The sequence below is a fragment of the Perognathus longimembris genome, chromosome 2 (genome assembly GCF_023159225.1).
Source record: "Perognathus longimembris pacificus isolate PPM17 chromosome 2, ASM2315922v1, whole genome shotgun sequence".
NCBI lineage: Eukaryota > Metazoa > Chordata > Mammalia > Rodentia > Heteromyidae > Perognathus > Perognathus longimembris.
In genome coordinates, this window is record NC_063162.1 from 102,600,233 (window position 1) to 102,625,027 (window position 24,795).

Below are 24,795 nucleotides of genomic sequence, written 5' to 3' on the forward strand. Positions count from 1 at the left end.
CCCTGGCTTCTTTTTGCTCAAGGCTAGCACTCTGCCACTTGAGCCACAGTGCCACTTCTGGCTGTTTTCTATATTGTGGTACTGAGGAATCGAACCCAGGGCTTCATGTATAGGAGGCAAGCACTCTTGCCACTAGGCTATATTCCCAGTCCTACTGTAGTGTTTTGATTAACATATTTGCTTTTACTGTCATTAGAATGTCAACCTATGAATTAATCATTGCCTAATACCTGGATTTTTGTTTTTGTGCTGGTAGCAGAACTTGAACTCTGGACCTTATACTCTTGCTCACTTTTGGTTTTGTTGTTGTTTTGCTAGATGGAGCTTGAACTCAGGGCCTGAGCACTGTCCCTGGCTTCTTTTTGCTCAAGGCTAGCACTCTGCCACATGAGCCACAGTGCCACTTCTGGCCTTTTTTTATATATGTGGTGATGAGGACTTGAACCCAGGGCTTCATATGTATGCAAGGCAAGCACTCTACCACTAGGCCATATTCCCAGCCCCTCTTGCTCAGTTTTTGTAATCACAGCTGGCACTCTATCACTTGAGCCACACCAACCTCTAGTCCAGCATCTAGTCCATGCTGGGTAATTGGATAGAGTCTCCTGGACTTCTCTGTCTGTAGTGGCTTTGAACTTGATTCAGGCTTCTGATTAGCTAACATTACAAGTGTGAGCCCCAGCACCAAGCTAAAGATTTAAGAAAAGGAACCAGGGTGGTGGTACAAAACTGTAATCCCAGCATTCAAGAATTTTAGGAAGGAGGGACTGGGAGTGTGGCTTAGCGGTAGAGTGCTTGCCTAGCATGCATGAAGCCCTGGGTTCGACTCCTCAGCACTACACAAATAGCAAAAGCCGGAAGTGGTGCTATGGCTCAAGTGGTAGAGTGCTAGTCTTGAACAAAAAGAAGCCAGTGACAGTGCTCAGGCCCTGAGTTCAAGTTCCATAACTGGCAAAAAAAAGAAGAATTTGAGGAAGGAGCAGTCTGAGTTTGAGGCCAGCCTGGGTATGTAACACAATGAGATTCTGAAAAGAATAAAAATTTTAAAAGGACAGGAAAAATCTCGAGATAGATTACTGAGGGGAAAAATCTTAAGAGAAAGGCAGCATAAAGCAGTCTGAGGAAATAATCTCCACATTAAACCTAGGTAGTGAGAACAAGTCAGAAATAGGATTTGAAATAACACTTGTTTTCATTTAGATTCGGAGATCCAAAAAAACTATTAAAGGCTTGGATTTGGTGTGTAAGTATGTGCTACTAAAAGAGCATGAGGGAACCGAATTCTATTTTCCTTTAAACAGATGCATCAACTAGCTACCATTAGGTTTCCTGAAGCAAATCCTATTGGAGAGCTGTCAAGCTGGAAGAAGACTAAGAAGCCAGGAAATGGCGCTTTTGGATCCGCGACCATAAAGCCCCCTTTCAGTATTGCTAACTGTGAGATGAAGCGCAACCAGAAAGAGCCACCACGCGTGCACAAGAGCAAAACACGTGAACGTAGGCAGGGATGGAATTGTCAGGGCAAACCCCATTAATTTGTGCAGTGTGCGGTAGTAATGATGAAGGGCCACAATTATGTGGAAGCAGCTGATTTAAACACAACGAATAAATAAGGCAGTCGCTGTTTTCGAAATCCTCAAGGTCTACAGAGATCTTCGATGCATTGCGAAATCACTTTTTACCCTCACCGAAGCCCAAGTGCGACCACCTAGTGACTCGCAGGAGGGCAGCCCCTCCCGCCTCCTAGCGCTTCCTGCTAGCTCCGGGTGGGCGGGACCTGGTACCAAGTAGCAAACTCCGCCCAGGGGCGTGGCCCACGGCGGCTCCAAGCAGGCTCCGCCTCGGGGGTGTGGTCCAAGGCGGCCGCGCGTCGCTGCGCTGCACGTGTGCGAGCCTGGCAGCGGCGGGCGAACCTCCCCGTGCGCCTCCGGCCCGCGCCGCCTATGCAGGTCGGCTCTCGTTGCTTCCTCCTCCGAGGAGCCGTCGCTGCCGTCGCTCTTCAGCACCGCAAGCCGAGCTTGGGCCTCCTCCCCGGTCTACCCGTGCCGCGCTCGTGCTCCCAGGCTCCGGGTAAGTGCACGGCCTCCCCGCTGGAGCCCTGCTGCCAGCCCGCGGCCGGCCCTCGCAGCCATCCAGGCGGGCCTCGCGGTGGCGGCCGGCCGAGCTCTCTGCCCCGGGCGCCTCCATTACAACTGTGCCCACGGGAGCGCGGCCTGAGCTAGCAGGTCCTGCGCTTCGGCCCGCGGGCGCCGCTCCTGCTTCCGGCTCCCAGAGGTCGTTAGGGGGCGCAGCGCCCGCGATCTCCTCCCGCCCCGGCGCTGTTAGCCCGCGGATCCTCCTTCCCTTGGCTTTGCCACGGACGCTCCCTTGGACTCCTCTCCCTCTCTTGAAGGGCGGCCTTTCCGGAGCCCTGCGCAGCCCCTCTCCTCCCCGGCCCCGCGGCCACAGGTCGGGCCCACGTGCTTCGTCCTGCGGGTCACACCTTGGCACCGGCTGCGAGCCTACTACGTGCCAGCCGGGCCTCGAGCACTCTTGGACGGGTCGCATTCCCTGGTTTAGGAGCCAGCGGGATAGACTTGGGGTGTTTCCTTCCCCACCCCCCACCCTCGCTCTGCAAAATAGTATGCCCCATTAACGGGGAGTCCCCTCGACTATTGGGGAATCGGAGGTCGAGTTCTAATCTCAGTACTGCAAAAGAATAAAACGATTGAAAGACGGTGGTGTTCAATCATGAGGAAAACGGCTAACAGTATGAACTTACTTCACAAGTGTTTTGAACATATCTTTGGTTAAAGGTTAGGCCGTTTAGGCACTAATGAAAAGTACACTTTTGCACCCAAAGAGAGAAAGAATGGTCCAGCTGATCGTATCCATACCTAAGGTCTGAGGATGAGGAAGGAGTTTCCTCAGTTGCAGGCCAGCCTGGACTATATAGCAAGACCCTGTCTAAGCCTAATATTTGACTGAATTTTTAAAAAGAAAAATAGAACTGGGGTTTTGATTTAGGCCCTTGTACTTGGAAGTGATGCATCTTGTCAAGATCCATGTGGAAGTATGCCAGGTTTCTATCCCTAAAAAGTGATTAAAATCATTTACTAAATGATTCTTAGGACTACCCTGGAACAGAGTTAACTGTACCTCTAGGCTGAAACAAAATTCTTTGTAAGTGACTGTTACTTCCTACTCTTTTTTCCCTTATTCAAAGATTTTCTTAAATGTTTTCTTGGAGCCTTAAAGATGGAGATGACAGGCATGTCTCTGAAACGCGGGTGCCTTGTTGTTGAAGATAATGACAGTGAGGCCCCAGCTGAGGAAACAAAGAAACAGAAGGTCTCATCTGAATGCTATCTAACCAAAAGTCAAGGTGGGCTGGAGAGCGACTATCTTCCCACCAGTAAGAATATACCTGGACCACTAAAAGCTGTAAGTGTGGAGAAAGAAAAAAAGAATTCTGATGCTCAGTTGGAAGAACAGGTAGAAGAAGAGGAAGATGGCCTTTCAGAAGAGGGGGAAGAGGAGGAAGAACCAGAGAGTTTTGCAGACATGATGAAGCATGGACTCACTGAACTTGATGTAGGCATCACCAAGTTTGTAAGTTCTCATCAAGGATTTTCAGGAATCTTAAAAGAAAGGTATGTTTAGTTTATATATGAAGTTATTTTATGTCATATTCATTTTTTCTTCAGAAAGAAATCAACAGTATAGTCTTTTAATACAATTTTTTTTTGTGTGTGTTTATGTGTTACCAAGGAATTGAACCCAGGGCTTATGCATGCTAGGCAAGCACTCTACCACTAAGCCACATTCCCGGCCATCAATATAGTCTTCTACTTAGTTCTTTAACCCTAAGGGTTATTTACACTTAATAGTCAAGGAATAGAATGAAGGAGAGCTACCCAAATGAGTAAATGGTCTTGAATTTTATTGTATTTTTGTGTGTGTTTGATGCTAGGGATTGAACTCAGAGCCTTACACTTGCTTAGCTGGTACTCTACCTCTTGCACTATGCCTTCAGCCCAGCTTTTTGATGGTTAATTAGAAATGGAGTCTCAGAGTTTTCTGCCTAGGTTGCGTTCAGATTTGGCTCTTCCAGGTTTTCACCTCATGAATAGTTATGATTAGAGGTGTGAGCCACAGGTGCCGACCTTTGTTGTTTTTTTTTGTGTTTTTTTTTTTTAAATCCGATCATTTAGGCCAGGCTACCTTCAAACTTGTGATCCCCCTGCCTTAGCTTTTTGTTTTGTTTTGTTTTGTTGGTGGTAGTAGGGCTTGGAATCAGGTCCTGGACACTGTCCCTGAGCTCTTTTGCTCAAGGCTAGTACTCTGCTACTCTGAGCCACAGCTCCACGTCTGGTTTTCTGGTAGTTGATTGGATATGAGTCTCATGGACTTCCCTGCTGGGTTGGTTCCTAACCTTAGTCCTCAGATCTCAGCTTCCTGAGTATCTAGGATTACAGGCATGAGCCATGAGTGCCTAGTCTGCCTTATCTTCTGGGTGCTGAGACTACAGATCATTATCCGTATCATTACATGGCAATGTCTGTCATTTCTTACCAAGGGAAGGTTCTTCTCAGATTTTTAAAAAAATTATTTACTTATTTATTTTTTTGGCCAGTCCTGGGGCTTGAACTCAGAGCCTGAGCACTGTCCCTGGCTTCTTTTTGCTAAAAGCTAGCACTCTGCCACTTGAGCCACAGTGCCACTTCTGGCCATTTTCTATATATGTGGTGCTGAGGAATTGAACCCAAGGCTTCATGTATACAGGCAAGCACTCTTGCCACTAGGCCATATTCCCAGCCCCCCAGAATTTTTTTTTTTTTTTTTGCCAGTTCTGGGGCTTGGGCTCAGGGCCTGAGCACTGTCCCTGACTTCTTTTTGCTCAAGGCTAGCACTCTGCCACTTGAGCCACAGTGCCACTTCTGGCCGTTTTCTATATATGTGGTGCTGGGGAATCGAACCCAGGGCTTCATGTATACGAGGCAAGCACTCTTGCCACTAGGCCATATTCCCAGCCCCCCAGAAATATTTTGAGTGTATAAAATTAAAATGTTCAGTGACATGCATTATTCGTATGTAAGCTACTGCTGTTTATTTTGTTGAATTCTTTTCAATAGTTTTAAGTTTTCTCCTGAGTTTATCATATAGTCTTATGTGACTTTTTTTTTTTACTGTTTATGGTTTTTTGTTTTTTTTTGTTTTTTTATAATTTATTTATTAACTAAACACTTTTTTTTGACAAGGTGTTGTGCAAAAGGGGTACAGTTACATAGTAGGGCAGTGTGTACATTTCTTGTGATATCTTACACCCTGTTTTTCTTTCCTTTCCCTAGGTCAGGTAGACATGTATACAATACACAGTGTACCAAAAACATATACAGTAGCCACATGGCCTACGCCAAAGGAAATTCGCCTAGGGCTTTAAATGTAATGTTGACAATAGGGTTTGCTTATCCTTGTCTTATATGAACGTATATACATAGCTTTTGAGACACTGTGATACGCTGAGAGGTCTATTTTTGACCTTTATATGTTGAGTAATTGTTTGTCGCTGACCGAAACCTGTGGGAAATACCATTTGACAAGAAGTTTTTGGTTTCACAGACCTGGTCTCTACTGTCTCCCTCTCCCCCAACCTTAACAGTCATATATCAAGGAGATCATGCCCCTTTGTATCCTGACCATTTCCCTGCGAATACCAATATTTCACCATTTCTAATTGCTATGTAGTATTCCATTGTGTATAGCTTATGTGACTCTTATCTTTTTAATTCTTTTTTTTTTTTTTTTTTTTTTGGCCAGTCCTGGGGCTTGGACTCAGGGCCTGAGCACTGTCCCTGGCTTCTTCCCGCTCAAGGCTAGCACTCTGCCACTTGAGCCACAGCGCCGCTTCTGGCCGTTTTCTGTATATGTGGTGCTGGGGAATTGAACCTAGGGCCTCGTGTATCCGAGGCAGGCACTCTTGCCACTAGGCTATATCTCCAGCCCCTATGTGACTCTTATCTGAATATACCACATTTGTAGTAAAAATAATGATATTTGGAGCCAGATGGCTTTGGGTGTGAATTTAGTTCATCTTCACCCAAAACATGGGTCATAGTGGAGTTGTTAAAAGTTTGTGAATAATGTACATAAAGTGTTGTATGAAGATATAAGCTTAAGGTAGTTCTTGGCAGACATATTAATTCAATTAACCATTTACTATATTTTAGGACTTAGTAGGGCTTGTTTATATAACCATGGGTTAATATTGTTTAGCTTTTGTTTATGTGTGTCTCAGCATTCTCTGAAAGCATATTCCAGAAGTTTCTTGTAGGGCCAAGCCAAGGTGTGGCTTACTATTTATTAGAAAACCCAGAGGAAAAAATAACTTCATATGACTTCACACTAATAATGTTTAAGAAATCTCTTATTTTGCACAGCAGTAAGGCTCCCTGTTGATGAACTATGTCCTAAAATTAATAGGAAATAAAAGATTTATTTTCTAAAGCTTTTTGTTCTCTTTTCATCAGGTACTCTGACTTCATTGTTCATGAAATTGGAAAAGATGGACAGATCAGCCATTTGGATGACTTATCTGTTCCTGTGGATGAAGAGGTAGAGTAGCTTTCCGGCAAAAGTTGCCTTTTGTATAAAATAGCATTTTGTAGAGATCATAGAAATACAGGGCTTTATTACTGTCTTTCTGTTCTGTATGACTCACTGTGTTCTCATGGTTATCTTAAAGGATCCATCAGAAAATGTGTTTACAGTTTTGACAGCTGAAGAAAAGCAGCAATTGGAAGAACTCCAGCTTTTTAAAAATAAAGAAGCCAGTGTTGCCATTGAGGTAAGTAGTACAGAAACACCTGTGAGAAGGTCTTCAGAGTTTCGTTTGCAGCTTTTTTTTGGTTGGCTGTTCATAAATGTCCACTGAAAACGATTCTATTTCTTTTTGTATGTGTATATGCCAGTACGGATCTTGAGTTCAAGGCCTCATGTCTAGCTTTTTTTACTCAAGGCTGGTGCTCTACTGCTAAGCCCTATCTCTAGTTCCAGTGTTGAGCTGGTAAATAAGAACTCTTGGATTTTTCTTCCTGGCTGGCTTCAAACCAAGATCCTCAGATCTCAGCCCCCTAACTAACTAGGATTATAGACTGGTACCTAGCTACTATGTTTTAATCTTAAGCAAAATAAGCCAGACTGAGAAACACAAAGATCACATGTTTTCGCTTATAAGTGGAATCCAGGCCTGAGAGAGAGAGAGAGAGAGAGAGAGAGAGAAGAAAAAGAAAGGAAATGGGAACTAGGGGAGAGGAACAAGTTGGGGAGAATAAAAGGAAAGGCTGAAGAGAGGGTGGATATCAAAGTACTTTCAGTATCAAAGTACTTTATATGCATGTATTGAAACAGTGAAAACACTGTACCATTACTATATGCACTAATAAAAAATTATACTGCTTAGCAAAAGGATTATTTAATCCTATTTGATCTGAAAGGGCATTTTTGTTAACAGATTTTTGTCAAGAGCAGATTAATTATAAGAAAAAGTGTTTACTTGTATTTGAAAGAATGTCTTACTATGTAGCCCCAGGCTGGCCTCAGACTCCATCTTCTTACCTTAGCCTTTGTAGTACAAGGGTTATTGGGATTACATCTGGGGATCACTATGCCCAGCTAACAAAGTTGTTTTTGTTTAAAGAAATGTAAGCGAGTATGGGTAGGCACCCGTGGCTCGTGCCTGTATAATCCTTAGGGATAGGCACTTGGGAGCTTGAGATGGGAGAATCAAAATTTGAATCCAGCCCAGGCAGACAAATCTAAGAGATTCTCATCTCCTGTTAGCCAGCAAAAAAGCCAAAAGTAGAGATTTAGCTCAAGTAGTAGAGTGCCAGGAGTGAGCCAAAAATCCCACCAAGAATTCAAGGTTCAAGCCCTATAGTACCAGCACACAAACACCAAAATATGACCACAAAGTCAACAAAGACATCTGTTGTTTAGATCTACAGAATGACAGTTGCATTGTTGCAACAGCACCACTGTTGCCTTTTAGTCAGATGTGTGCCCCTTATCTGGAGGATCTGGCTCAAAAGCTTCTTGGTTTCCACTGGGGCTAGAGACAGTACTATATAGTACTGTCAGGTTTAGCCATGAGTGGTAATAGTATTTGTTAGTGTGTTTAGCTTTTATATTGCAGCTCACTAAATCAGACTATGAAAATAGGTGAGTAGGTCTCTGTGTATTCAAAATAGTATCAGCATTGTTTTGTGACATCTTTTGGTTTTTAAAATTGTGACATGTATCCGTAGAATGGTTTTCTTAGTGTGATGTCTTCAAAAATTGAAAAAGTTGGGGCTGGGAATATGGCCTAGTGGCAAGAGTGCTTGCCTCATATACATGAAGCCCTGGGTTCAATTCCTCAGCACCACGTATATAGAAAATGGCCAGAAGTGGCGCTGTGGCTCAAGTGGCAGAGTGCTAGCCTTGAGCAAAAAGAAGCCAAGGGAAAGTGCTCAGGCCCTGAGTCCAAGGCCCAGGACTGGCCCCTCCCCCCCCCAAAATTGAAAAAGTTATGTAGCTAATGAGTTTACCTTTTCCTTGTTGATTTTTTTTTAATGTTTGTAGTGAACTGAAGTGTTAGGACCTCATTACTTAATAATTGAGTTATGGAATATTCTGGATGCAGTTGTGAATTGGACTGTACAAGGGATAGTTTCTAAATATCAAAATGTCCAATTCACCTGCTTTTTGTTACTCTTGTTTTCTGTGGTTCCCTAAAGCATTTATCTAGCAGAGATGTTGAGTAGTAGCTTCTGTGCTTGGTAGTCTCTGAGTCCAGCAGTCTACTTTCAAATCCAGCTCTCCTGGCCTTAACTATATGACTTCTTCCAGCCTTACTTTGCTCATCTGTAAATAGATACAGTGATGATAGGATAGGAAGAGTATGAGAAATAAATAAAATCAAGTATGAAGTACTTGGCATAGTGCTCAGCAAATGGACATGGCCCAGTCAACAAACCAGCCCTTAGGATTACAACTGAAAAGCTAAAAAATATTTCCAAAGTTACACCAGGCACTTTTGTTATTTTGCAGTGACTAAGATGAGCCATTTTTTTTTTTTTTTTTTTTTTTTGGCCAGTCCTGGGCCTTGGACTCAGGGCCTGAGCACTGTCCCTGGCTTCTTCCCGCTCAAGGCTAGCACTCTGCCACTTGAGCCACAGCGCCGCTTCTGGCCGTTTTCTGTATATGTGGTGCTGGGGAATCGAACCTAGGGCCTCGTGTATCCGAGGCAGGCACTCTTGCCACTAGGCTATATCCCCAGCCCAAGATGAGCCATTTTAAAAAAATTAATTAATTGTACTATCTCCCTATTTAATGCTTGCTAAAGTGGTAGTGTCACTCTGTTTTTAATAGGTTATTGAGGACACCAAAGAGAAAAGAACTGTCATCCATCAAGCTATTAAATCTCTGTTTCCAGGATTAGAGACAAAAACAGAGGATAGAGAAGGCAGAAAATACATTGTAGCCTACCATGCAGCTGGAAAAAAGGCTTTGGCAAGTAAGTGGGAATGACTTCCTCCATCCTGCTCAGCACTCATGGGGTATAGACCCTATTCTTCATTTGCCTCTATTGTCACCAAAAGCTGTCTTGCTGTTGTGCAGAGAAAGGTATCAATCATGTCACTGCTTTAGAGAGGATGAGTAATCATTTCAGATATCAAAGCAGTCCTGCAACCTGTTAGTTAAGGGGTATTCAATCTTGTATATGAGTAAAGATTTGTAGAATTATAGTGGTACCTGAGAAGATTAGTAATATTATATTTGCTGACATGTTTGCTGAAGAGCAAAATGGGCTGAGTGGCCATACAAGAAAAAAATGGGAGGATTATTACTCACTCTGTGTTCTTAATGGAAGAAAGAAAACTTTCTGGTGAATGTTTAATAATGCTTGTTACTTTTTTGCCCCTGGGACAAAATTTCTGCTTCGACTTTCCAACTAGGAATGTCTTTTTCACTCAATACCTAAAAACTATGGTAGATTTAGGAATATGACCCTGCACTCAAATCCATCTTCTCATGTGTATTGTTCATTTAAAATGTTTGTATTGTCAGTGAATCACTTAGATATTTATATTAAAATGTGGTTTCTTCAGCCATGCAGACTTCTGTTTACATAGAGAACAGATAATTTTAGATGCTTCTTTTCCTTATTAAACCAGCAGATATATAATTTTTGTGAAAATTATAGTTTTGCTTTAGTCTTTTTCCCTACTCGTAACTGGCACCATATCTTTCAAGTTCTGCTCTATTAGTCTTCAGTTACTTTAAGATACATTTCTTAGAAGAAAAACCCCAAGACTATGACTTTTCGAACCATTAGGGCTCTGTCAGTATTCTCTTAATTTAAGTTAATTCTGTGAGTGGATGAAGCCTTTATTGTTCATTACTATGGTTCTAGTGAAAGGCAAGAGTATAAAGAAGCAGAAGGAAAGTTGACCAAGCTTGAGAAAGTCATTGTAGAAACAAGAAGCCTTGAGAGTCTAGTGTGGTAGAAAAGGAGGTTAAGGTCAAATGTCACTTCTCATTTGATACCAAAAAGGAAAGTGAAGCCAAGTACAGCCAGGTAATCCCAGCGCATGGGAGAATGAGGCTGGAGGATCTCCCTGTTGTTATATGTGTCTGTAATGTTTCATTATAAAAATAGTTCCTTATAGCCTTCAGCCAAGGTTGCTCAAGAGGGACAGGCCCTGTGAGAAATTATTTTAGCAACTTTTTTCAGTTCTTTCAAGGACAATATATAGCTACTAACAACAGAAAGGTAATTTACTACATACAACAATACTCTAGGCCATCTGGTCTCAATTCTCTAAAGGAGTGAGTGCAGTGGGATGGCTGCTAGGGAGATGGGCTGGTAGGGAAGCATCCTATGTCAGTCAGCATCATTTGGCCAGCCACTCTTGGCAAATGATGGTCATGATGCAAATTGGAAAAGGCAGACACTATCTGAGTTGCTCCTGAGTGGTTGCTTCTTGGAAATGATCTTCATTTCTTCAGGGATGTTAAGTTTTATGAGGAGAACAAAGCAGGGAGTTTGCAAGCTAAGGTGTTCCTAAGAGTTTGAGCCTCCTTTCTCCTTCTGAAGATCATGCCCATCACTCAGGCTCTGTCTACATTTTTATTTTCTGTGCCTATTTTTTCTTAAGGTTTTCAAATTGAAATGCTGAACTGTGTAACATGAACCACCCCTCCCCATTTTCCTTTGGATGTCTTCAGTAAAAAGCAGTTCTTGCCTTACAAAGAAGTGTAAAGGCAGCAGATTGGATCAGCCTTTGCTTTGCACAGAGCTCTAAATATATTGGGCTTAAGGGATTGTGACACTTAAAGATAAACTAAATCTGCCTTCAAGCACTCCTCTTCCACTATACAGAACACTTTTGTGGCCCAATCACTTAGGAGCCTGTATTCACCTTTTTCTCCATACAGCCTTCTCATCCAAAAAGCTCAGAATGGCATAAAGTAAATGCCAGTTATTAAAAAAGCATCAAGAGCTGGTGTTTGGAGACTGTTGTTTTTGATCCTGCAAATAAAACTCTGTGCTAATGATAACTTTGTTCTCCTGGGCCACCTTACCTAAAATTGAATGTGTAGGACTTTAAAGCTTCATTGCAACATTTGCAATACTGGTGTTTTGTTTTTGTGTTTGGTAATGGGGCTGAACTCAGTGCCTTGTGCTATCACTGGGATTTTGCTCTTGGCTGGTGCTCTACCCCTTGAGCCATGCTATGCCTCCATTTGTGGCATTTTGTTGGTTGGTTGGTGATATTACTAAACTGAAATCCTTAGATCTCAACCTCCTGAGTAGGTGGGATTATAGATGAGAGCCATTGGCACCTAGCTTTGCAGTAATATTTATAAGCTTAACTACCAAATGCTATTATTGTTATTGGTGGGTTATGCATTATCTGGCAGATTTGCAATATTCCAAAGATATTATTTAACTATTACATAAACAAGTAAATTAACTCAATTTTGAGAGAGTGTACATTTCAAGTGTTTGTGGGAACTTGTTTTAGACCTAAATTTTTGAAAAAAATTCTAAGATGGGGCATGGTAGGGATGTTTCCATCCCTGTCTGTCTGTGTCTTGTGCTGGTACTATATTTTGAACTTGGGGCCTTGTGATCTTGCTCAGCATTTTTCACTCACATCTAGTACTCTATTACTTGAGTCATGCCTCCAGTTTTCTTCCCTTAATCTCTTGAGAGGTAAAGCAGAAATATCACAAATTTAAAGCCAGCTTGAACTACATAATGACAACCTGTCTCAAAAAAAAGAAGGAGAAAAGATTCTGCTCTGTGATCCCTTTCTGAAATGAATGCCTGGGATGCCTCTTCCTCAGAAGGAAGAGCCTAGCAGAAACAAAGAAGCTCTGTGCAAGGGACTAGCATTATAGATTCTGCATGAACAGGGAATCCCAATAATCAGAGTTGTTAGCAGTGGAAAAATGTCCCTAGTAGATACAGCAGGGTAGGGACTCTGAAACATATCCACCAGTTTAGCAATGTGGAAATCACAGGTGTCTTTGCCAAAGCAGTCTTCATGGATTGAGGAGGTTGGAAACTAGTTTAGACAGTAGGCTGAGGTATATACAAGCTGTATTCTCAAAATAGAAAGAGAAAGAGAAAGGAAGGAAACATGGTTCAGGAGAAGGGGACATAAATTTGGCTTTTATGATGGAAGAACCATGACATACTGAAGGGAAAGAGCCAGTGGAAAAGGAGAGTAGAAATTAAGGAAGGAGACCAGGTAAAGATAGTGGATGAGGCAGAATCCTTGAAGAAGCGTAGATTTGGTGTACAGGGTCGAGAAAGAATAGGAAGGAAAGAATGTTTTGCATGTTGCTTCATCGTGTCGTCTTTTTGGAGCTATAAACATTTTTCCTTTCTTATTCATGAGGACCTTTTGCTCTATACGTGATTATTCCTGAACATGTTTTCCCATTTTATCTGGTTTCCACTTCTACTCATCTGGGCTGCAACAAATGTCAGCCCCTCAGGAGATGGAAGCAACTTCCTGGAAATAGGACCCCATATTACCCAGCCTAGGAATTCTTTGCAATTATGTTATAAATTAGAGTGTCTCAAAGATATTTGAAAGTTGACTTTTTTTTTTTTTTTTTTTGCCAGTCCTGGGCCTTGGACTCAGGGCCTGAGCACTGTACCTGGCTTCTTTTTGCTCAAGGCTAGCACTCTACCACTTGAGCCACAGCGCCAGTTCCGGCTTTTCCTATATATGTTGTGCTGAAGAATTGAACCCAGGGCTTCATGTATGCGAGGCAAGCACTTTACCACTAGGCCATATTCCCAGCCCAAATTCTTAAATGGTAGAGTTATATAGCCTTGAGCAAAAAAAAGCTCCAAGACAGCACACAAGCCCTGAGTTTAAGTCCCAGGACTGGCACACACACACCCCAAATTTTTTTTTGTATATATATTCCCAGCTAATCAGCACAAATACTTGACTATTTTGTTTTTTGAGTGCACTTAGAAAAAGAATACTTCTGTTTGGGGTTTACAGAGGAGATAGTTTTATGAATGTTCAGTGGTTTGCTAATAGAATGCATGCTTGTGAGCCAAAACTCAAACTGTTGTTACAGTTTCTTGCAAGAGGAATACCATGTAGGTTTTTAGTCTTGTAGCTTCATTCACTTCTAAACGTTATACTCATGAATGCACTAAACAGCTAGTAGTTAAGAAAAAGTGTAACTATACTTCATTACACTTGTTTTGTTTTCTTTTTGCCAGTCCTGGGGCTTGGACTCAGGCTCAGGACCTGAGCACTGTCCCTGGCTTCTTTTTTTTTTTTTTGCCAGTCCTGGGGCTTGGACTCAGGGCCTGAGCACTGTTCCTGGCTGCTTCTTGCTCAAGGCTGGCACTCTGCCACTTGAGCCACAGCGCCACTTCTGGCCATTTTCTGTATATGTGGTGCTGGGGAATCGAACCCAGGGCCTCGTGTATACAAGGCAAGCACTCTTGCCACTAGGCCATATCCCCAGCCCCCCTGGCTTCTTTTTGCTCAAGGCTAGCACTCTACCACTTAACCAGCAGCACCACTTCCAACTTTTTCTGTATATGTTGTGCTGAGGAATTGAACCCAGGGTTAGGGCTTCCTACATACTAGGCAAGCACACTACCACTAGGCCACATTTCTAGCCCACACTTGTTTTTAAACTTTTATTATGGACCTTTTCAAATTTGCACACAAATAGAGGAAGTAGTAATATAGAACCTCTACGTAACTACCTTCAAACATTCTGTTACTTTGGTCTTTCCCTCACACCGTTTTTTTTTTTCTTGGATCATTTTAAAGCTGATGCTATAGTATGTATCTACCAGGTAAGAACTAGCATATTATATCTAATAAAATAAAAATAATTTTTTGGGCTGGGAATGTAGCTTAGTGATAGAGTGCTTGGCCTAGCTTGCATGAAGCCCTGGGTTTGATTCCTCAGTACCACATAAATAGAAAAGGCCAGAAATGACGCTGTGGCTCAAGTAGTAGAGTGCTATCCTTGGGCAAAAGAAGCTCAGGGACATGCCCAGGCCCTGAGTTCAGGCCCTAGGACTGACAATAATAATAATTTCTTAATATTTAGTAACCCAATATGTTTAGTTTTGTCCTAAACATCTTAAAAACTGTCTGTGTCCATGTGGGTTTGCCCAATAATGGTAAAAACAAGATCAGAGAATTGCAGTCAATAGAGAAGTCTCATAAATCATATCTTAAGTCTTCTAACATCTCTTACAGATTGAAGTATTACTAGTATTACTCTAATAATATTTTTCAAATATTAAAATCTTTATATGTCAATGTGGCAAATTCATAAAGCATGGAAAAGCATAATGCAAGACAATAATTACAGTAATCACCAAAGATAAATTTTGGACATGTCTTTTTATAGGTAAGAGAACAAACCTCTAGATGGGGAAGCATCATTTGAGGGGGTGGGTAGAAGCATCTTTAGCTGTATTCCATGCATACAAACAATGTAGCTTCAGAGTATGAACTGACACCCATAGTGAATGGATTGAGACAGGGAGGCCTTGCCTGTAGGTGAGTTTTCTACTTGTTTACAATATTTCATTGTTAATGTCTGAATGGCTGTTAATCTACCACATAAATGCTACATGCTCTGCAAGTCCTTAGTATTAAACCTACCATTCAATTCATTCCATGTTCACCTCTAAAGCACCTTAATATTATAATAAATTAAACATTGCTCTTTTGTGCTCCTTATGCTGTACAATTGGACAGAGGTCAGAACTACAGCAGGTAAGAGAATTAGTGTTTCATGTAGATAAAATGAAATGCCAGTGATTTTTTCCTAAGTGCTAAATGTGGACAACTTCATTTAACTGATAGTGAGCTGGAAGGAAAACTAAAAAAAGGTTTTCCTTTTCACAATTTTCTGAGGAAATTGTGTAATTGACACCAAGAGTATACTTGAGATACTTTTCTGTACTAAATAGACTTACCTATCCAATTTTAACTCGACACAAACATTTCACAATTATGACAGCCTGTTAATATGACTTGTACTACTTTGGTATTATACTAGTACATAAGAGTTGTACAGGGCTGGGGATATAGCCTAGTGGCAAGAGTGCCTGCCTCGGATACACGAGGCCCTAGGTTCGATTCCCCAGCACCACATATACAGAAAACGGCCAGAAGCGGCGCTGTGGCTCAAGTGGCGGAGTGCTAGCCTTGAGCGGGAAGAAGCCAGGGACAGTGCTCAGGCCCAGAGTCCAAGGCCCAGGACTGGCCAAAAAAAAGAGTTGTACATATTGGTACATTCCTTAAATTTCAGAAAAACTAATGTTAAATACATTTTATGAATGGGGAAAAAAAGAAAGACATATATTTATCAAGAATGAAAATGGGGGCTGGGAATATGGCCTAGTGGCAAGAGTGCTTGACTTGTATACATGAAGCCCTGGGTTCGATTCCCTAGCACCACAGATATAGAAAACGGCCAGAAGTGGCACTGTGGCTCAAGTGGCCGAGTGCTAGCCTTGAGCAAAAAGAAGCCAGGGACAGTGCTCAGGCCCTGAGTGCAAGGCCCAGCATTGGCAAAAAAAAAAAAAAAAAAAAAAAGAATGAAAATGGACTTACTAGTTATACATGCCATGGCAGTTTTAGGGGTGAGTTTATTGATTCCTTTCATTTTAGTTGAAATCGCTAACCAGTCCTCAGGTAGCTCTTGCCTTGAAGCTAGATAGACAGCTTTAGTAATGGGAACATCTTGCGCCTCTGAAGATAAAGGATTCAGAAGTTTATATGAAAGATTTTTTTAATGACAAATACAAAGGGATTATTAAAAATGCTGTGTGGTTGATTGTGCAAAATACTATTTCATAGTTTGTTTTGTGGAGTTATAGAAGTCAAATGAACTAGATGTTGTCTCTGAATAACAGCTGCAGCTCTGTCACATGGGATTTATGAATGTTGCACAATATCTGCAAAGTACAACTGTGGCTTATGTATTTTTTCCTCTTAGTATCAATTTTTCAAGATATCCTTTGAGCAGCTTAAATCTCAACATTTTCTTGTTTAAATATACGGTTCTAGATTACAATGGAATTGAAAGATTGAGTTAAAAGAACAATGTTAAAAGTCAAATTCTCCCATCATGCAGTTTTCCAGTTTCCAAAGAGTTGAACCATCCAAGTAATAGTGACTTAGAAGCTGGTATTTAATGTGGTTTAATTTCTTAGTTTCCTTTTCCCTGGGAGAGACAATCAGGTCTTGAATGCTAGCCATGTGAATTTATTGTAGACATTAGCTAAACTTGCAGTAGCAGTTGTTCCTGGAAAATCTAATTATATCACCAAAGCCATACCTCACAAACTTTGTCCCCCCTCATTGCCACTCTGTGTGAACACCTGACTGGCTGTGAGGCCAGCTGGTAAGTTCCTCATAATAGCCGATTGCCTCTGAACTGCATGTGGCCTGGATGAGTGGGCCCTGTTGGACATAAGTTAACCCAGTGTCCCTACACCACAGGCTCTTCCTGTAGCTCTTACATGAAGATCGCTGGTTTATCCTATTCATTTTTTACATTGCCTACATATCCTTCAGGGTATAGACAAATAATGTTAAGTGCTCAGTGAAAAATGACTATACCCATTTCAGCTATATTTCCTGTCATGACAGGTCTGCTGTCACTTAAAGGTCTTGTAATAAAAAAGAGCTTCATAGAAGTACATTAAAAACCCTCAAAATAACTATTATGGCATATTATAACATATAATTTTTTTTTTGTTTTTAAGATCCAAGAAAACATTCTTGGCCAAAATCTAGGGGAAGTTACTGCCACTTCGTTCTATATAAGGAAAACAAAGACACCATGGATGCTATTAATGTGCTGTCCAAATACTTAAGGTTGGTATCTTGTTTTTTTCTTTAATATAATAATAATTACTTATTTATTGTCAAAGTGATGTACAGAGGGGTTACAGTTTCATACATTAGGCCATGGGTACATTTCTTGTATTATTTGTTACTTCCTCCCTCCTTCCCCCCTCTCCCCTCCCACTTCGCCCCTTCCCTCTTCCCCCATGAGTTGTTCAGTTGGTTTACACCAAATGGTTTTGCAAGTATTGCTTTTGGAGTCATTTGTCTTTTTATCCTTTGTCTCTCGATTTTGATATTCCTTTTCACTACCCTAGTTCTAATACCAGTATATACAATATCCAGGGTACTCAGACGAGATACAGTGATAAGTATCTTGTTCTTGTATAAAATCAAAAAACAACAGGAATGTGTTTTCCTCTTTCCTGCTAATGGGAAGAAAGCAGAACATAGATCAGTCAATATATACCAAATGTACTTCTAAGAGTAGTTTTCTTAGGTAGTAGATGATTTAAAAAAAAATTAACCTATGTACAGGTAATTCAAGATAAACATCCTAGAAATAGTGATTTATTTATCCATCAAATCCATGGGATGGCTTTATGAAAGTAGGTGCTTTCAATTCTTAGTTTACCTGAGTGAGCCAAGTCAGATTTTTTTTTTTCTCCCATTGGTCATGGGGAGTGAACTCTGGACCTGGGCACTGTCTCTGAGCTCTTCAGGTCAAGGCTAGCACTCTACCACATCCAGTTTTCTGAGTGGCTTATTGGAGATAAGAGTCTCACGGACTTTCCTGCCCAGCTGGCTTTGAACCTGGATCCTCAGATCTCAGCCTTCTGAGTAGCTAGGATTACAGGCATGAGCCACTGGCACCCGGCTGCCAAGCCAGATTTTTCTCAGAGTAATGTAAATATAATAGATTATGCTCTCCAAGAATGAGTCAGGTGCCAAAGCTTTTTCTTTCTGATACTGGTACCTGGACTTGAACTCAGGGCCTTGTTTTCTTGTTGCTTGGCTTTTTATACTCATAGCTGGCACTCTACCACTTGAGCTATACCTGTAGTCTAGCTTTTTTTGCCAGTTAATTGGACATAGTCTTGAAGACTTTTGTTAATTTGTTTTGTTGCCAGTCCTGGGGCTTGGACTCAGGGCCTGAGCACTGTCCCTGGCTTCTCTTTGCTCAAGGCTAGCACTCTGCCACTTGAGCCACAGCGCCACTTCTGGCTTTTTCTATATATGTGATGCTGAGAATCGAACCCAGTGCTTCATGTATAGGAGACGAGCACTTTACCACTAGGCCATCTTCCCAGCCCCTCTTGAGGGCTTTTCTGTCCAACCTAACCTAGCTTCAAGCCTCTTGAGCAGCTAGGATTACAGTGGAGGACTGGTGCACCCATCCTAAGGGGCGCACGTGCGTGTGTGTGTGTGTGTGTATTTAATAGAAATGGTTATGAATACCATACTATGTCTGTATTGGTAATTTCACTCTGTTTAAACACAGTAAAAGTATTACCATGCTAGGACAGCCATAAACAAATACCACCAACTAAATGACTTAAACTGCAGCAGTTCTGTAGGCTGGAAGTCTCAAGATGAAGGTGTCAACAGGTTTGTGTCGGGGCTGGGGATATGGCCTAGTGGCAAGAGAGCTTGCCTCATATACATGAGGCCCTGGGTTCGATTCCCCAGCACCACACATACAGAAAACGGCCAGAAGTGGCGCTGTGGCTCAAGTGGCAGAGTGCTAGCCTTGAGCAAAAAGGAAGTGCTCAGTGCTCAGGCCCTGAGTCCAAGGCCCAGGACTGGCCAAAAAAAAAACACAGGTTTGTGTCCTCCACAGAGGCCCGTCTTGATAGGCCTTGCAGCTGGCTACATTCTGACTTTGTCTTCACATAGTTGTCCTGTATCTCTGATATTTGTGTCTAACGTTCCTCTTAGAAGAACACTAATGAGGTTGGACCAGCTCCACCTGATGGCCATACTTTAACCTTAGTCACCTGTTTAAAGGCCCTGTTTCCAAATAGGCTACATTCTGAATGACTGGGGGGGTAGGGATTTTGAGGAAGACAATTTAGCCCTTTCATATAATACCTACTTTGGTATTTTAGTTCACTTTGTTTACTAGCTTCCTGGGAGAGAGTTGTGGTACTCTTAACAATACCTGGGTCCCTCAGAGAACAGACTCCTGATAGGGGAATAGACAATGGTGAATTCCTCTGAGATCCAGAGTTGTGAATACTCAGGGGTCACAAATTCTCCTTAGTAAGTTTCCTGTATCTTCATATCAAAACAATTCAGATCCCTTTTTAGCTTTTGATTTTTTAATACAAAGTAGTAGCGTATATTTAAGGAAATTTACATTGTTCATTTTGAAAATTAAAGATAGAATTTTCAAAATACTACATTATATCTACAATTTAGTTTTTACTTTCACAGTTTTATGCAATTTATTGAATTGCTTATGATTGATGGAAGTGTATCATTTATTTGTTTGCTACTGGATAGCCAAGTCTTTAAACATCACTACCTCAGATCACCAATGCTGTAAGCCAAACACTGATATGAAGGGAATTTTTTGTGCACATGTACTTTTCGAGTTTGTACATGAATTTATATTTTCATAGATAAATTTTTAAAGTTTCTCCCTATTCTCATTATTTTAAGTATATTTTGTTATTATATTGGTTATTACTTTAACTATATTTTATTTTGAATTTTAAATTATGAGAAAGATGATTTTCTTAAGGTATGTGACTTCATGTTGTTCTGTTTCTGTCTCACCAGAGTCAAGCCAAACATATTCTCATATATGGGAACCAAAGATAAAAGGGCTATAACAGTCCAAGAGATTGCTGTTCTCAAGTAAGTAGAAGTTACTTGCCAGGATTTGTGTTGGAAAAATCCTAGCACCACATTTCAGAGTTCTCAAGAGACTTCCTCTTCCAGTTTTAGATTAGGCCTCTTGTTAATTTTTTTTCTTCCTGCTTTTCAGTATATCCTAATATTTTTATATCAAATATGTGAGAGTGTTGTTTTTAGTAGTTTTTAAAGGATTTATAAAGCACTGCCAAGAGAATAAGTGTTTCCTTTATTCATATCAGTGCTATTGAAAAGTAGATTACAAATCAGTAAATGAGCTCTTTCATTATATTGCAGAAATACTTAGATGAGAAAAGTGGTTTCTACTTTTTTGTTGTTACTGGTGGGGGGGCTAGAATCAGGGCTTAGGTGCTGTCTCTGAGTTTTTTTGCTCAAGGGTAACACTCTACCACTTTGAGCTTCAGCTCCACCACCAGTTTTCTGGTGGTTAATTGGAGACAAAAGTCTCACAGGCTTTCCTCCCCAGGCTGGCCTCAAACTGCAATTCTCAGATCTCAGCCTCCTGAGTAGCTAGGATTACAGACATGAGCTACCAGGCCTGGCAAAATGTGTACATTTTAAGTGTGCAGTTTACTCTTGTCAGTTACACTGGAGTTGGCAAACACAGATGTGAACTGCAAAGAATGTGTGGGTTTGTTGTAGTTGTTGGTTTTTTTTTAACTAGAACTCAGGGCCTTACTCTTTCACTTGACTATTTTGCTCAGGCTAGTTAGTGCTCTATCACTTGAGCCATACCTTCACTTCTGGTTTTTTACTGCTTATTTGGAGATAAGAGTCTCATGGACTTTTCTGCCCAGACTGGCTTCAAATTAGGATTCTCAGATCCCAGACTCCTAAGTAGCTAGGATTATAGGCATGAGTCACCAGTGCCCAGTTTATAAAAATACATATTTTATTTCTAATCTCCCCCCCTTTTCTTTGCCAGTCATTGGGCTTGGACTCAGGACCTGAGCACTGTCACTGGCCTCTTTTTGCTCAAGGCTACCATTCTACCACTTGAGCCACAGCGCCACTTCTGGCTTTTTCTATATATGTGGTGCTGAGGAATCAAACCCAGGGCTTCATGCATGCTAGGCAAGCACTCTACCACTAGGCCATATTCCCAGCCCTCTCCCCCATCTTTTATAAATAATTTGTTAGGATTTCCTCTTTATGCCATAGTCCCCTACAACCTGGGTTCCTTCTCTCTCACTTTTTTCTGATTCACTTGAATAATAAAGTGGTCGAGGGTATGTTAGGTCCTGGTCGGTATCCAGCCCTTTTCTTCCTTGACATAGCACAGTGGCAGATAGTGATAAGAGAATGTCTTCACTTTATTAATGTGTACAAATGCTGGTGTGAAGACAATGGAAATACCTAGGAATGGTAGTGTTCCTCTTTGTTGCTTCTCCCCATGACATGTAGAATGTGGACCTATCTGTTGAAAGGAGGGCATAAAGGACCTTGAAAAGACTCCCAAGGGTTTAAAAGAGCTTCTGGGGCAGTTTATAATTTCACGTGCATCTTGGAGCAGTGGGATGGGACATACGGTGATTCTTAAGCTTAGGCTTTCCCAGACTCCGGATGAGAGCATAGAAGGTTCTTGGCTATTCTTTCATATCTAAATGTAGTTAAATCAACTGATTTTTTTTTTGGGGGGGGGTGCCTCTGTAAGCTTTTCCACGTAAGACAACAAATGCTTTTGTTTACTTAAGTTTTCATTCAGACCACATATACAGTAGGAAAGCATTCTGCTACTGAATTAAAATCTTCATCCTATGTGCATGTGTGTGTAAAAGTCTCACTATGTATTCCAGTAGAGTGTGTGTGTATGTGTAAAAGTCTCACTATGTAGTCCAATCTGTCCTCAAACACCTAATCCTCTTGTCTCAGACTTCCAAGTGCTAGATTGCAGGTATATTCCACCACACCCGAATTATTCTTTGTTGTTTATTAAACATATAATGAACTGAGTAGAAAATGAAAATTCTGCCATAATGGTTCTCCCTCGGGGATTGTCTTGTTTACAACAGTTCATATATTTTGTGAAGGACATAGTCTTTCACTTTAAACCATTTCTACAAAAGTGTTCTTTCATTTGAAAAGTAAATGATGTACTTCATTTCATTACCCATTCCTACATAACAAAAGCGTATCCTAATTGTCTTGTTTTTATGTGCCAGTCTAGGGCTTGAACTCAGGCACTGGGCACTGTCCCTGAACTTTTTTGCTGGAGGCTATCTTTCCTACCACTTTGAACTACAGCTTCACTTCCAGCTTTTTGGTGGTTAATTTGAGACAGTAATAGTAATCTCATAGACTTTCTACCTGGGCTGGCTTTGAACCTCAATCCTCAAATCTCAGCCTTCTTAAGTAGCTAGGATTACAGTGTGAGCCACTGGTGCCCAGGTGTTTTTTAAAAAAATTTAGTATTATTTCATGTGTATTATAGGCAATCTGTGACAGGCCCAGTTGTATCTAAATCTTGGCTTGAGTCTGTTAAGATGAACTTAGCTGTGAAATTACTTGCTTATAAAATGCTAGTTGTTTTGATAGCCAAGCCTAATTACCCTGAAGAAAGGTGGTACTGATTTCCCACCTTTATTCTACTTCCTCAGAATCCTTCCCAGCAGTGAAAAAAAAAAAGGGGAAAAAAGAGCCTGGGAATATGGCCTAGTGGTAAGGTACTCACCTCGTATACATGAAGCCCTGGGTTTGGTTCCTTAGCACCACATGTATAGAAAAGGCTGGAAATGGCACTGTGGCTCAAGTGGTAGAATGCTAGCCTTGAGCAAAAAGAAGCCAGGAACAGTGCTCAGGCCCTGAGTTCAAGGCCTAGGACTGGCAAAATAAATAAATAAATAAAGAGGGAAAAAATCATTTGCTAATTTAAGGTTAGGAAAAAATTCGATCTCACTGTTTTGTTTTAAATTGTACTTTGTGGTATGAAATATTTGAACATTTAAGTCCAAAGATACTTGTGTCTCTTTTGGTTAGCCAGCAGGTGTCACACTTGATCGAGGTACTCTGCCTTTATAGAATTGCTGTCTTTATCATTTTCCTGTTGACGTAAGAAACCATCTTAGACACCTGTTGGCCTTTAGAAAGCACATATACTTATCTCCGGATACAGGTTACTCTCTTCGTTTGCTTATTGGATTCTTGAGGTGGGACAGATTGGCTTTTCCCATGAGAACTGGTGAACAAGATAAACCCATTTCTCTTTAGCTTCACATAACTTTAAAGCCACCTCTATTTCAACAGGATCTCAAGCAGGAACAGCCTTGTTCACATTGATTTGTTTTTCTTTTCCTTCCTCTTCCTGCCAGCCTCCTTTCTGAGTTTGGGCCAATATTTCTCTGGCTTTGTTCATAAATATTTTTGCATAACATTTCAGTTAGGTTAGCTTTTAATGGTTAAGAGCAAGATTGTCATATTCCCCAGTTAGTAATTCAGTTTGCTATTTAATTTATAAGCAAAGAGCTTGATTTATAGGCTTATCAGAATTAAAATCAGGAACAGAAATCTGAAGACCTTCACAGTTCCATCCCATTTCTTTTCAGGGAATGTTGTCGCTTTCAAGAACTGAGTATAGCTCTGGATTATTGCTGTGTGGGTAGGATTCAGAACTAGTGAAGTGCTGCTACGTACTATAACATATGACTTAAAAATTATCTTGGGCCTTTGTGAGTTTGATGAAAACAAAGACTCACTTGGGAAAACATTGCTATGTTTCTGTAATGATCTTGTTATGAGTATGTAAAAGTAAAATGCATGTCAACTTATTATATTTGCACTATAAAGGTATTTGATTAAAAAATTATCTTGGGCATGGTGGCACACACCAATAATCCAAGCACCCAGTGATGTTCAAATCCACTTACATGAAGTAGCCCAAATAGGGAATTGTATAGTCAGAAAGGAGATTATTTCCCAGGGGCAATAGGGAGAGGAAGCAGAGGAGAAAAGTGATGAAAGTTAAACAACATTATGAGTATACTAAAATACACCGAAACAGATGCTTTACAAAAGTTAAGTGACATAGAACGAACTGATTTAAAGAAGAAAAGCTGTCAGGCCTCTCCCCTGCACTCTCAGGAAGCAGTCTCCAGAGTTCTCTCCAAGATAACCAAGCTGGCAGTTTGGTTCCTGTTTCTCCTCTTGTCTTTGAGTTATTCTGTCAGTGCCTTCAGTGTTTACGGACTAAACAGGAGTCCTGTCTTCCTGGTCCTCATGTTCTGCTCTTACTAATCTCTGTTTACTGGATTCTTTGGGCATATTCACAATTAATGTATGCTGTTCATGTCTGCTATTGTCCACAGTAAGAAGATATAAACAGATATAAACACTTTAAAATTTCTTGACTTAACTTTTAAAAATTATTAAGTACTTGTACAAAGAGGTTATAATTCCATGTCAGGTTATGAATACAATGCTATTGGTCTACTCTTTCTTTGTTCTCCATTTCGCTCTTCCTGTCCCTGCCTTCAATAAACGTATGTTTATGTGTGTGTGTCTTCCCACTTTAAAAAGTATATGTGGGGGC

The 24,795-nt window shown here is 41.0% G+C and overlaps 1 protein-coding gene across 2 annotated transcripts in view; it reads left to right on the top strand.

The window, feature by feature from the left end:
- Positions 1-1,873: 1,873 nt before the first annotated feature.
- Pus7 (pseudouridine synthase 7) overlaps positions 1,874-24,795 on the top strand; it is a 40,744-nt gene continuing 17,822 nt past the window's right edge. The window contains exons 1-7 of one of the 2 annotated variants that reach the window (XM_048339824.1): positions 1,874-2,070; positions 3,206-3,632; positions 6,510-6,594; positions 6,725-6,826; positions 9,391-9,535; positions 17,309-17,420; positions 20,175-20,252. In XM_048339824.1, coding sequence (XP_048195781.1) covers positions 1,944-2,070; positions 3,206-3,632; positions 6,510-6,594; positions 6,725-6,826; positions 9,391-9,535; positions 17,309-17,420; positions 20,175-20,252 — 1,076 coding nt within the window. In that variant the 5' untranslated portion in view covers positions 1,874-1,943. The remainder of the gene's footprint in view (positions 2,071-3,205; positions 3,633-6,509; positions 6,595-6,724; positions 6,827-9,390; positions 9,536-17,308; positions 17,421-20,174; positions 20,253-24,795) is intronic. The other variant, XM_048339825.1, reaches the window with a different exon arrangement.